Below are 14,395 nucleotides of genomic sequence, written 5' to 3' on the forward strand. Positions count from 1 at the left end.
GGTTGGTTCAAATCCCGGTGTCCCATATGGTCCCCCGTGCCTGCCAGGAACTATTTCTGAGCAGACAGCCAGGAGTAACCCCTGAGCACCGCCGGGTGTGGCCCAAAAACAAAAACAAAACCAAAACTATAACTTGCTGTATATCTTTCTTATTCCAAGAGTACAACCGCATCTTGCTACTTCTCTATTTCCATAATCCTTTATCTTTCAAGTTATTTCAATTTAAATAATAAGTTCCTTAAGGCATGAGTGTCTGAAATACAAACCCATATTTCATTTATTGCGAAGTATCAGCTCTTTAGTTTTTTTTTTTTTTTTTTTTTTTAGGTTTTGGGTCACACCCGGCGGTGCTCAGGGGTTACTCCTGGCTGTCTGCTCAGAAATAGCTCCTGGCAGGCACGGGGGACCATATGGGACACCGGGATTCGAACCAACCACCTTTGGTCCTGGATCGGCTGCTTGCAAGGCAAACACCGCTGTGCTATCTCTCCGGGCCCCTCTTTAGTTTTTCTATTAAGTTCCTTAGAGAAGTGAGTGAAACTGCTTTGGTGACCAAAGGTACACATCAATTTTAGCAGGTGGTTCATTTATCCACAGTATCAGAAGACATATAATTAATGTTTACAGATTAAGAGTGTAATACATATTATGCTATCTTTGTATGCTGCCTTTTATCAATACTACAAAATATAATGTCTGGAAGAACAAAATTTCATTTTCGTTTCTTCCTTCAAACATTTACTAAATTTCAGCTATTGAGCTGTGGAGAACAAACTGAATTAAGATACCAGAAAGTTGGGTGTTTCAATTGAAAGTTGTGCGCCCCGACATTGCAAATATAATGCAATGAGGTAAGTGTTGTAGACACAGGAAAGAAGGGAGAAGAATGCATAATTCCTTTGAGAAGAGTCAGGAACAGATTTCCTAAGTGGTTGGTTGAGTTGAATTTGAGAGGTGAGAAAGAGCAGGAAACAGGGGTGTCAGGAATGTACATATAAAAAAGAAGGCAGCCTAAACATTGTTTGGGAAGTGGCAAGATGATGTGTTGGTTACAAGAGCATGGAGGTGTTAAAGGACAGTCCAGGAGGTAAGGCAATTGCCTTTCATGCAGCTGACCCAGATTTGATTCCTTGGCACAGCATAAGGTCTAGAGTACCAGCCTGAATAATCCCTGAGCATAGTCAGGATTAAGTCCTGAGCAGAGTGGGTGTGACATGCAAATACAACAGTAATGAAATTAACAACAATAACAACAACAACAACAAGAATAACATAGAACAGACTCTCAGTACAGACTGCTTGTATTCTATCTTGGAATTATTTAACTTTTCTGTATTTCAGTCTCCCCATCTCTAGAAAGGACATCATATCAATATCTCCTAAACATACTGATCCTAGTGCCACACTTTGTGTTAAATTTAATTGGGAGCTACTGGTGGTTCAAAAGATTCAGAAAAAGACCGTAATAAGAGTAAATGAGTTACTTTCTGTTAAGCACATAGTAAAAACACTTTAAAAGTCTATTATGATTGGAATTGGAGTTCTTGCTGGCAGTGACAGAAGGGAAGAAAGTTAGAGAGGGGTGTTAGGAGGGGCCAGAGATAAGAGGTTCATGTTAATTCTGAACATTTTTGGAAGTTGTAATTGGACTTTGGCTGAATGAATGATAACTTGGAATTAGTCTAAACTTGAAAAAAATAGAAAAAAGTCATTCATGGGGATATAGGAGTGGAATGTCATGTGCTTTAGGGAAATGAATTAGGGATTCTGGAAACTGTTCTGGGCCTAATTTGAGCTTGAACCAGGGCAGTGGATTAAGAATAGAGAGGAAAAGGATAGATTAAGTAAACACCTTGGAAGCAGTTGATAAATCTTGTTGACTTTCTGCATTATGAGCTGAAGGAGAGGGAAGGTTCAGAAATTAATGATGAAGCTGATCTCAAAATGCTACCTCTTTGCCTTTCTGGTAAACATTCACACAAATGTTCACAATCATATTAAATGTTAAATTTGTTTGTTTGTTTGTTTTTTGGGTCACACCCAGCAGCACTCAGGGGTTATTCCTGGCTCTACACTCAGAAATAGCCCCTGGCAGGCTTGGGGGACCATATGGAATACTGGGATTGGAACCACCAACCTTCTGCATACAAGGCAAATGCCTTGCCTCCATGCTACTCTCCAGCCCCAAATGTTAGTTTCTTTCCTTTTGGGACTATTCTCCCACTTTTAATTTACACATTTTTACAAATCAATTTTACAAATTGAGATGATCTGGCTTTAAAAGAAAAATGTACAATGTTTAATGCAGTCTTACCACTTGAAATCTTTAATTTCAATGACAATATTTAAAGTTTGGAAGAAATTGCTGGGCCACTTTGTTTAAGTTTTCTTTCCTGAGAATATAGAGACATTGCGGCTGGTCTTGTTTTTCTCTGGTGTTATGTGATTCTCTGACATCAGCAAAGATATATTCAGCATTGACATAGGATACTGGCTGGCATGAGAATGGGGGAAGAGAGCTGAACTGCTGAGGACAAGTCAGCTAGGCTCAAAACTAAGTGGCATTTGCAACAGGTGTCCTGTGGAACCAATATTAGAAAGGGCTTCTCCCTCTATTTTTAAAAAGTGGGAAGTCACTCTTTCACAGTTATACAGAATCTGAAAAATAGATCCTCATGGATACAAGATACAATCACCAGGATCTAATCTTTATTTTCGTCAAAGTAGAACAATTGATACTTTTTTGTTTCTATTTTTTAAAACATCATTTTGTCTATTTTTGGTTTTGGCTTTGTGTTCAAGCCCAGCAGTGTCCAGGGCTTGTTCCTGGGCACTGTGCTCAGGAGCTCTGGAAGTGTTGGAAAGGCCATATGCTTGTTCCTAGGATCTAACTGGAATTAGCTATGTAAAGTCAAGTGCCTAAACCTATCTCTTTGGCCCTGTTTCCATGCTTAAAAGTAAATTTACACGGGGCCAGATCAATAGCACAGTGGTAGGGCATTTGCCTTGCATGTGGCTGATCCTGGAGGGACCTTGGTTCAATTCCAGGCTTCCCAAATATGGTCCCCTGAGCCAGGAGTGATTTCAGAGCGCATAGCCAGGAGTAGCCCCTGAGTGTCATAGGCTGTGCCTCAAAAAGGAAAAAACAAACAAAAATCCCCAGGAGCTGTACAGATAGCATGGAGGTAGGGCATGTGCCTTGCATGTAGAATGACAGTGGTTCGAATCTCGGCATCCTGAATCCTGGCATCCCCCGAGCCAGCCAGGAGCTATTTCTGAGTGTAGAGCCAGGAGTAACCCTAGAGTGTTGCCGGGTGTGACCCTCTTCCCCAAAAACCCCCAAAACGTAGATTCACAGTCTATGAATTTTCTAATCTGTTAAGAGTGTTTTTTTCTTTTCCAAGCTCAATGATGAATGAATGAGTGAATGAATGAAGCTACTTTTTTATGCTGTACAATAAAGGTAGTTTTTGTCCCCCTCTGGAGGGCCAGAAATTTGGCCTACAGTCTAGGAATTGATAATGCCAGAAAAATTGAGCAACCAAATGCCTCTTCTTTTCAGTAACAAGAGGCTATTTACAACAAACTGAGAACACATCCCACAGGACTCCTACCCTTTTCCATTTTAACTACTTATAATAACTTTCATCACCATGATTGTCTGTGCCCACAAAAGCATGCATTCTGGTGCAGTGAGATGCTAGATAATGTATCATAATCTCTAAACAATTTTTCTTAGATTACGTTCATCCTAGCCTTTGTGACAACTCAATTCTCAGTCCTCAACATTCTAATCACAGAGTTTAACAGTGACTTAAATCCAAGAAACATTGGTTTGGCTTTGATCTGATTCTGTAACTTTGAGGCTACAAACCACAGAGTATTTTTTAGGGAAAAAAAGAACATTTCGTGGTTGAGGAGATAGCTCAAAGGGGGGATCGAATGCATGCTTGGCATGCAGAGGCCATGGGTTTCATCCTCAGCACTACATGGTCACCTGAACACTGCCAGGGAACAAGCCCTGAGCATTGCCAGGTATGGCCCCAAATCTAAAAGTAAACTCAAATAGCAAGATTAAAAAAAAAAAGTATTTTACTCCAATGTCAATAGCAGATAAAGTAGTAAATAGTTTATTCATTAATTTGGTTCTACTAAATTAAAAATTCAGATAAAATAGAAAGCAATAACATCAATTCTGTTAATTTACCTAATAGTTGTAACACTTTTGCTTGATTGTTCACTAAATCAGTAAAAAGCCAACATCAGAAGAGAGAACATTACCCCCAAATAGACATTTATAAAAACGTTATTATATACCAATTTTCTTTATCTTCTTTCTTATAATTATCAAACTATTACAGTTGACCCTGGCAAAATATTTTAATTAGGCCATCTATGGATATTTCAATAAACCCTTTCCTTGACATTTCAAACATAACCTTGTGTCATTCATGCTTGCCTCCTACTATTTTAAATGTATAGCATGATCCAGTGGCAGGAATTACCATGGTTACTCTTTATGCCAACAGTGACCTGCAGTTAGCATTAAAAAGTATTGTGCTCAGTATATCAATAAGTACAATAATATTAATTAAAATGGAACCTTGGAGAAGTATGACACACTTGGCCATAGTAAAAGAAAATTTTAAGTATTGAAATAAGGAACTTTTGGGGAAGGGTATGCGGTCTCCATATTCCTTAAGAGCTCTTCTGATTGTTTACATTTTGGGGCTACATTTGATGGTACCTGCAGATCATCAAAGTGCTGGGAATCCAAACTGAGTCTCCTCGTGCAAAACATACACTCAGCCGGTTGAGGAATCTAAGAGCTCATTTTAATGCCAAATGTGGTTTTAATACATAACAATATTGATGCATTGTTATAAAATTTTTGTGTATATATATACACATATATACATATAATATAAAATAATATATTTACATATATGTGTATATATTCATATATTTTATTTTTCACCATACCCCCAGTGCTGAGGGGCTAATGGCTCAGTGTTTGAGGGGACCTCCCTCCTGGCAGTGCTAAGGGGACCATATGGTAATAGGGATCAAAACTGGGATTCTTGTATATAAAGCATGCAAAAAGTTTGTTGGGAGCTATCTCTCCAACCTATCACTGACTCTTCTTAGAAAAACATTTTTCCTTTGACAGGAGTTCAACACTTCTAATGGAAAGTAATTCACATTTAGTATGAAGTGATTAACCGAGAATGACAAGGTTTCTTAAAGGGACTCAATTTAGAGATGACATCGATGATTCAGTTGAGTTGATCAGGCTCTAAGACCAATTTTATGATTATGCTAAGTGGAGTTATAGGAAGGAAGATTCTAATCAATAAACAGTATTTGTTTAAGATGATATCCAACCCTTTTGCTGCATAGAAGTGCATTAGAGGACCCGGAGAGATAGCACAGCGGCGTTTGCCTTGCAAGCAGCCGATCCAGGACCAAAGGTGGTTGGTTCGAATCCCGGTGTCCCATATGGTCCCCCGTGCCTGCCAGGAGCTATTTCTGAGCAGACAGCCAGGACAGCCAGGAGTAACCCCTGAGCACCGCCGGGTGTGGCCCAAAAACCAAAAAAAAAAAAAAAAAGTGCATTAGAAATTCTAGGGGCCATTTTTCCATGTATGTCACCATGCATATCTTGGCTTTATTCAAAAGACTGATTTCTAGCAAATCACCCAGGAAAGGGACTTTAAACAACAATACATTCTACAGTACAGAAGCCATTGCTTACCTGCACTGGTGCCTGCACCGGATGTGAGGTCTCCGCCCATCAGACCACCTAGGGATTAGAGAGGAAGGTCAAAAGGAGAAGATTGCAGGTTCCTGGAACCACACATTTACCTTTAGAAGCCTCAGTACTTTGTCCTCTCCCAAGACTAGTATATATATAATTTTTTTTTCGGGCCACATCAATTTGATGCTCAGGGGTTACTCCTGGCTAAGCGCTCAGAAATTGCCCCTGGCTTGGGAGGACCATATGGGACGCCAGGGGATTGAACTGCGGTCCTTCCTTGGCTAGTGCTTGCAAGGCAGATGCCTTACCTCTAGCACCACCTCGCCAGCCAAGACTAGTATATTTGGTAAACTTTTACCTACCGTATTTTCCGGCGTATAAGACAACTTTTGAAACAAACAAAAAAAAAAGTCAACCGAAAATCGGAGGTCGTCTTATATGCCGAGTATATCCCGAAAAATGTTTCATTATGCCGCTAAACGAAAACTGTCTGAATATTGCCACAAAACAAATTTTCCAACTCGATCCTGCACCAACCACTGCAAGGCTGCTCAACCGCCTCTCTTAACTCAGCCAATCCAAGCAGGCTTTTTATGCAGGCAAATTAGACAATGTTCTGGACCCAAATCTACACTGTCAAAAGCCTGCTTAGATTGGCCAGAGTCAGAGAGGAAGTCTATGAAAGTAGAACCTTTGAGGGGCCGGGTAGGTGGCGCTGGAGGTAGGTGTCTGCCTTGCAAGCGCTAGCCAAGGAAGGACCGCGGTTAGATCCCCCGGCGTCCCATATGGTCCCTCCAAGCCAGGGGCGATTTCTGAGCACATAGCCAGGAGTAACCCCTGAGCGTCAAACGGGTGTGGCCCAAAAACCAAAAAAAAAAAAAAAAAAAAGAAAAAAAAAGAAAGTAGAACCTTTGAACCTTTGCTTGTTGTGATTGGCTCACTGTGGTACATGAGCACAGGAACACATGCAGCACAGGAATGAATGTTCTGTCTGATACAGCGAATATAGGCCTAAACCTATGTTTTAACTGCAAAATTAGGGGGTTGTCTTATCCGCCCAGACATTTGATACGCTGGAAAATACGGTAAGTCAGATGGCTGACATTAGTTTCACTGTGCCAAGCTGTGCAAACACTAGAACTTCATTCAATCACTAACATTTTGTAGAATCTTTTTAATAAGAAAGGTTACATTTGGGCCCGGAGAGATAGCACAGCGGTGTTTGCCTTGCAAGCAGCCGATCCAGGACCAAAGGTGGTTGGTTCGAATCCCGGTGTCCCATATGGTCCCCCGTGCCTGCCAGGAGCTATTTCTGAGCAGACAACCAGGAATAACCCCTGAGCACCGCCTGGTGTGGCCCCAAAACCAAAAAAAAAAAAAAAAAAAAAAGAAAGGTTACATTTAAAAAGTCTTGTCTTTGAGTAGCTTTTGTATTTTATTATTTCCAAGCCTACTATTTTCTAAGAGGATGATTTATAAAAAGTTAAGAAAAAGTTAAGGATTACGATATACTAAAAAGTCAAACATTTGATATTTCATTCTCTATAAATGCATTTTGTACAGGATGAATTATTCAGAACTTTGGTCATTCCATGAATCTACCCACAGTGACTGAGTTCTCTTAATAACTTATTTTAATTACTGACAAAATAAAACAGGTTTCACTGAACATAAATTTAGAAATGTAAACTAATTCACTGTTGCTTAAAGTATGTTAAAATTTGATAATGTTTATTTAATGAGACCTGTGTGTTTCAATAATTTTGAACACAATAATGAAATTCAATTCTTAAAGAATAAGATCTAGGTAGAAGAACATAAAAATCATCTACATTACTTTTTAATTTTTTGTAATTATACTCTACAGTTAAAGTTGGTTTTGATTTTTTTGTAAATATAATTTTATTTTAATCATAGTGGCTTATATATTATTGACAATAATATTTTAGGTACATATTAACATAAAATCAGGGGAATTTCCATCAGCGAATTATCCTCCCTCCACCTGTTCCCATCCTACCTCCCATATCCTCCTCCCTCACCCCCAGGGCTGCCAGAATAAGTGGTCCCCTCTGTGCCTAGCTTACTACTTAGTGGTCCTACACTTGACTTTTTGAATTAGAAGAAAATGTTCATTATATTTTAAGAGAAAATTTAAAAAATTTCCAATTTCTAAATAAATAATGTTTTGGAATTAAAATATGCAATTAAAACAATAAGATAATATAGTGGGGAATATGTTTACCTTGCACACAGTTGACTGGGGTTCAATATTAGGCACTATATATGGTCCCCTAGAACCTTAGGAGGAACTTCTGAGCATAGAACCAGGAGTAAGCCCTGAGCACTGCTGAGTATGGCCCCAAAACCAAAATAGATAAATAAATGAATAAAATAATGACCACAAGTTCATCAAATAGGAAATTCAACTGTTTTTTATTATGATCTGAAAGTCATAATATGATGAAAAATTTTTTATAAAAATGTCTATCATGTTCAAAAGCAGAAAAAGTGACATAAAAAGTTCTTTATACATTTCCTACACTCAGGATTTATCAATATATTTTATTTGACTGATTTACACTGCATTGTCCATAGAAATTTTTGTTTTAACAATGTGTTTAGAAGCTATAGAAGCTGTTTGTCTTCTTAAGTTGCATTTCTCATAAATGGCTATATGGATTCTTTTGTGGCCCTAGGATATTCCAAGAGGAAAACCAAAAGTAAAAAATTGCATAAATGGGAAATCAATGACATGAGACAAGAGTGACAACTGGTTGGACAAGAGGGCCACATAAATGAAACAAGGTGTGAGTTAGAAAATGTTGAGTAACACTGGCCAAAATGAAAATTTCTTCTGTAAATTGTGTTGAACATGATTACGTGTATTAAGACTTATTAATGAATAATAATCTCTTTTTTTTTCACAGTAGACAACTTTATTTGTTTAATACTGTCATCTCCATAGAAACATACCCATTTAGATGTCAACGTATAGCTAAAGTCTCTTAATATTCAGAAACAAGTAAAATAACAGAATGGTCATCTAGCAACAAGAACTAACTAAAGGAATAATAATCTCTTTGTGTATGTTTTCTTGTTTCTTTTGGCCACAGTCAGCAGTGCTTGTGGGAACATATGGTACCAGGGTTCAAGCCCAAGTCTCTTGATCCCTGGAATGAAAGAAAAAAAAAAAAAACCCCAAACCTTTGTAAATATAGTTGCTGCATATGATTTAGAAATGTTGCTCTCCTGTTGGAGATAGGGAATTGATTATAATCAATATATATTTATTTTATGCCTAGTGTGAGCCTGACAAGAGGGGCATGATTTTCTTCAAAGATCTTTCAATTCAGTGCAGATATAGACACTTACTCAATACATTCATTGTAATGAACTTAGGTCAGAATACTAAGAAAGGAAGGGATTTTCTTTTTTCTTTTCTTTTCTTTTTTAAATGTTCAGGGGTAAATCCTGGCTCTGAGCTTAAAAATCACTCATGGTGGTGCTCTGGGGATCATATGGGATGCTAAAGATTGAACCTAGGTTGGCCATATGCATGAGCCCAACAATTAATAGTACTATTACTCTGATCCTTCGATTAACTTTTCATGAGCAGCCACTTCTTTTTTCTGGGACTAGAAACAACAGTAAGAAGCTCCCAGAAGTACACTGACAAATCAATTGCAGATTCTCATCATGGGCTCTTTTCTTAGTTTTGTTTTTGTATCATAGATGTATTGTACCATCCGATCATATTTCTCTTCTGCTATACATCCTTTGTGGTATAAGGGAGTTATTCTATACAAGAATAAAACGGAACCAAATGGGGATAAATGCTGTCAGAGAAGGCTTCACACAGTAGGTGACACTTTATCAGAAGGAAGAGAGGTCGTGATATTTTAGGCAGAAGAGCAGAAGTAAGCAGACAGGATATTTGAAGTCCCGTTTGAGAAAGTTTGTGGTTAAAATCTGCCCACATGAGGAGACTGAAGACAGATAGGCTGAAGATCAATACAAAGAATTAGGAAGATTTGAAAAAGATGCTTACATGGTTAGGTTTTTAGAGTAAAACAAGGATGTAATAGATGGAAAATTGTAAAAACAACAACAACAACAACAAAAACATCTTAGATTAAGGAAGCTTGTTAGCCAAGTTTAGCTCCTCCTAGCGACTCATTAATATTTTATTTTCTGTTCACATACCTGTGTTACCTGCACTTGGAGGTCGATGTGTTACACCAGGAGACATACTATTCCTCTGCAGAGAAGGGTGTGCCAGTGGCAAAAGGTTGGGGTTTCCCAGTGAGCTGACGGGGTTGCTGTATACCAAACTGTTATGACTGGACACTGGGATGGAGACTGGCATCTCAAAGTTGGGAGGTGGAACAGCCTTAATAAGAAGAGAAAAAGAAAATGAATTCAAAGAACTATAAAAATGAGGAGTCTGACACAGCAGACAGCATTTGCTTTTCCAAAAAAAATATCAAATTTCAAACTACTGTGGATCTAGGAGACCATTAACAAGAGCTCTGCAAGATGTTCACTTCATAAATGAATCCGTTTAATATGCTTAGAGCTAGTTCTTTGAAACTATTAGAAAATGTTTCACTTTTGTTTTAAACAAAGCCCCATTTCATTAGACTCCATTGTCTTTGAATTCCATTCTATTAAGTAATAATTGTTCATTTGTACTATCTGAGTCTGGTGCCAGAAATGACTGCAAGATCAAAGGTACATGACTGTGATGACTTCACAGAGAAAAAGGAGGATTATAATGCATATTGGAGCCGTTGGTTTAATTGCTTATTGAAGCAGATTTATGCAGAAGTTTAATGCAATGAAACCATCTGTAGCCAGGTGAACAGCACATATACCTTATTATATTTTTAAAGACTGTCTTTTGAAAGTAACGTTTAAGGATAATAGACATTTTAAGATACAGAATTCAACAGAGCATGCATGATTCCATAACTCATATATTAAAGTGATAATTCAGGATACATATTACACTTCACATTTGGGGTTATACTGACAGACAAATGGCAAGATCTTTTTTGGCAGGTACTCTCTCTCAGAGGAGAGAGTTGGCGGATATTTCATGAATTCAAGATAAGTTGAGGTTCAATTTGAGTAATTCAGATCTCAGTTATTATATTTTGGGGGTTATTTCTTTGGCCAGTTTAACAAAATCATGCCTGTATTTCTGCTTGCACGAACCAAATCATCATAGTTGTACTCTACTTTTAAAAAATAGTATAAATGCAAATGCTTAGTAATATATTGACAGAAAATTCCTGGTGTTAAAGTATATTTCTTTTTTCTTTTTCTTTTCTTCTTCTTCTTCTTCTTCTTCTTCTTCTTCTTCTTCTTCTTCTTCTTCTTCTTCTTCTTCTTCTTCTTTTTCTTCTTCTTCTTTTTTGTTTTTTGTTTTTTCTCTTTTTGTTTCTTCTTCTTCTTCTTCTTCTTCTTCTTCTTCTTCTTCTTCTTCTTCTTCTTCTTCTTCTTCTTCTTCTTCTTCTTCTTCTTCTTCTTCTTCTTCTTCTTCTTCTTCTTCTTCTTCTTCTTTCTTCTTCCTCCTCCTCCTCTTCTTCTTCTTTTCTTCTTCTTTTTTTGGATCACACCCAGCAGCACTCAGGGGTTACTCCTGGCTCTACGCTCAGAAATCACTCCTGGCAGGCCGGGGGACCATATGGGATGCTGGGATTCGAACCACTGCCCTTCTAAATGCAAGGCAAAAGCTTTACCTCCATGCTATCTCTCTGACCCAGAATATAATATTTCTAATGTATAATGGATTTTTCATGTATTATATATAATATTCTAGCTCATATATAATAATATATGAAAAATTTGTATTAGAAAGACAGGATTTATATTAGACATTCCTTCTGGGGTTTTTACAAGAAACTACTGTGTCAGTTAAATGCATATGTGCAAGTGACTCAAATTATTTTTATTTTTCTCTAATTCAAACATTAATTTTATTTTAGGAGTCAACTGGCTGATTTATATCATAAGTCATAATCTGCAATAGCTTCCTGATTATCCCAAGGATATTTATAATATCTTCCATGAACATTTCTGCTTTTTTGTTCTTTGCTTTTCCTATTTTTATTTTCTTTTAAGATTGGGATATATCAAAATCGAGAGGAAAAATTTCTTTATAGCATATATTTTTACAAGTCTTTGATTTTTCATTGTTTTAGAGGAAACTACAAAGAAATGTCAAGTACTGTATTAACACCATAATTCTTATTAGACAATTGCTATAACAGGGTAACAATTGCTATAACAGGGTAACAATTGCTATAATAGGGTAACAAAGTAATTTTGGATGATGACCTCCGACATCAAGGAGTATACATATCAAGGAATAAAACAGCAAATAATAAATGTATATAAATTACAAGAAACTTTTTAAAACAAAATATTTTATTTTATTCTGCAAAATGAAAATCTGTAAATAAAATACTGTATACTTAAGAGGCCAAATATGAATTATTTTAGCATACCTAAAGGTGAAAAGCAAAGTAACCATGCTAGACTGCCTTCCCCTGCCCCTCCAGATCATTTGCCCTCTTCTCTTTATTCAGAATGCATCTAGCAGGTTGCCCTTTCTCTCTTGCTTCAGCTTGGCCAGGAGCGGCACACAACAGAAGCAAAGGGTACAGTAGAGAAGACAAGGTGTTATTCTACTGTAAATTCCTCTTGCTGGCTAAGGCTACATTTATTCCCATAGTGAAGGCCATGCCTTCTTTTGGTCATTCTCTTCAACAAATATATTGACCTCACTGTGCTCTGGTAATCTCACTTTTGGAATTTAGAGGTGGTATCTGTTTCTAGGTTGCTTGTCCTAAAACTTTACCAACTCTATGAAAAGTGAAAAATCCATTTAGTAAGTTTTCTTCAGTGCAATTATTTTGCCATATTTGCCATCATGGTATTTAATAAAGATAATATATTTATTATAGAATATATTTATTATTATATAAAGGTAATATGTTTATTAAAAACAAAATAAAAATTTTAATTAAAAATGTTTTATAAACAAAAATTACCCTTTGGAATTTGTGACTGTTTTCCACATGAGCCCTGACAGTAATTCTCTAGGTCTAGAATAGTGGCATTCAGAGTCTTTCTTTGCTGAAGGAGCATTTTGAAAAATTTGGGACTATTTTGCGATGTCACCATGATTTCAGTGTGAGGCAGACATTTTCTGGGTAGGTAGGAATGTATAATAGGATTATTGTATGTGGGATAGTTCTGAACAGTGAACTGTCTCTCATCCTGTTCCACTTTCAAAAGTCCTACTGGACACTAACATATATTAAATAATCTGTTTAGAATGACATACATTAAATAATCTGTTTAGAATGATCTTAGTCACAACTAACTTCATTTTGCAAACTCAAGGACTTTTTTTAGACAAGGCAAAATGTTTTAACACATTGAAATTTCAAGAAAGTTAGTGTCTACATTAAAGGAATATTGTTTATTTGTATTGAATTTTAAGAATTTTCCATGATTTTGAAAATCATGTTTTTAATGGCAATTTTGTTCTTACAAATTAGGTTTCTACAGAACACATGGTTTTTTTGTTTTGCTTTATCTTATCTATTACAAAGCTTCTCCACCATTTGACTGAAAATCTTTTTGTCATAATTTGTAATACCCTTTATGTTTCTCAATTCAAGGGGCAACTTTTTAGCCTCTAACTTAGACACTGCTGACTGCTGACCCCCCTTTTTTATTGTTTTTTTTTATTGGTTTTTTTTTTTTTTTGTTTTGTTTTGTTTTGTTTTGTTTTTGGGCCACACCAGCGGTGCTCAGGGGTTGGCTCTGTGCTCAGAAATAGCTCCTGGCAGTGACTCATATGGGCGACCATATAAGATGCTGGGAATCGAACCCAACTTCATCCTGGGTTGGCTGCATGCAAGGCAAATGCCATACCTCTGTGCTATCTTTCTGGCCCCATGCTGATGGCCCAGAACTCTCTAGTTAATGGTTGCTGTTTCTTTGCCTTTGTATCATTCTTCCTCTGACTCTCTTAATAAAAATCACTAGAACATATCCAACCTGAATTTCTTTCTTTCTTTCTTTCTTTCTTTCTTTCTTTCTTTCTTTCTTTCTTTCTTTCTTTCTTTCTTTCTTTCTTTCTTTCTTTCTTTCTTTCTTTCTTTCTTTCTTTCTTTCTTTCTTTCTTTCTTTCTTTCTTCCTTCCTTCCTTCCTTCCTTCCTTCCTTCCTTCCTTCCTTCCTTCCTTCCTTCCTTCCTTCCTTCCTTCTTTCTTTCTTTCTTTCTTTCTTTCTTTCTTTCTTTCTTTCTTTCTTTCTTTCTTTCTTTCTTTCTTTCTTTCTTTCTTTCTTTCTTTCTTTCTTTCTTTCTTTCTTTCTTTCTCCCTTCCTTCCTTCCTTCCTTCCTTCCTTCCTTCCTTCCTTCCTTCCTTCCTTCCTTCCTTCCTTCCTTCCTTCCTTCCTTCCTTCCTTCCTTCTTTCTTTCTTTCTTTCTTTCTTTCTTTCTTTCTTTCTTTCTTTCTTTCTTTCTTTCTTTCTTTCTTTCTTTCTTTTTCTGAATTTCTTTCTTAATTATGACTAGCATTATTGTAACACTTTCAGTATTTCTGTGTGATATTGC

At 36.9% G+C, this 14,395-nt stretch overlaps 1 protein-coding gene across 3 annotated transcripts in view; it reads right to left on the bottom strand.

Annotated features, from left to right (window-relative positions):
• The window catches only part of MEF2C (myocyte enhancer factor 2C), a 167,836-nt gene that overhangs the window by 26,532 nt on the left and 126,909 nt on the right, over nucleotides 1-14,395 (bottom strand). For all 3 annotated transcript variants that reach the window (XM_049769137.1, XM_049769136.1, XM_049769135.1), the window contains 2 exons: nucleotides 9,965-10,151; nucleotides 5,756-5,803 (listed from right to left, as the gene is read on the bottom strand). In XM_049769137.1, coding sequence (XP_049625094.1) covers nucleotides 5,756-5,803; nucleotides 9,965-10,151 — 235 coding nt within the window. The remainder of the gene's footprint in view (nucleotides 1-5,755; nucleotides 5,804-9,964; nucleotides 10,152-14,395) is intronic.

The sequence above is a fragment of the Suncus etruscus genome, chromosome 2 (assembly GCF_024139225.1).
Source record: "Suncus etruscus isolate mSunEtr1 chromosome 2, mSunEtr1.pri.cur, whole genome shotgun sequence".
In the NCBI taxonomy this organism is placed as follows: Eukaryota; Metazoa; Chordata; class Mammalia; order Eulipotyphla; family Soricidae; genus Suncus; species Suncus etruscus.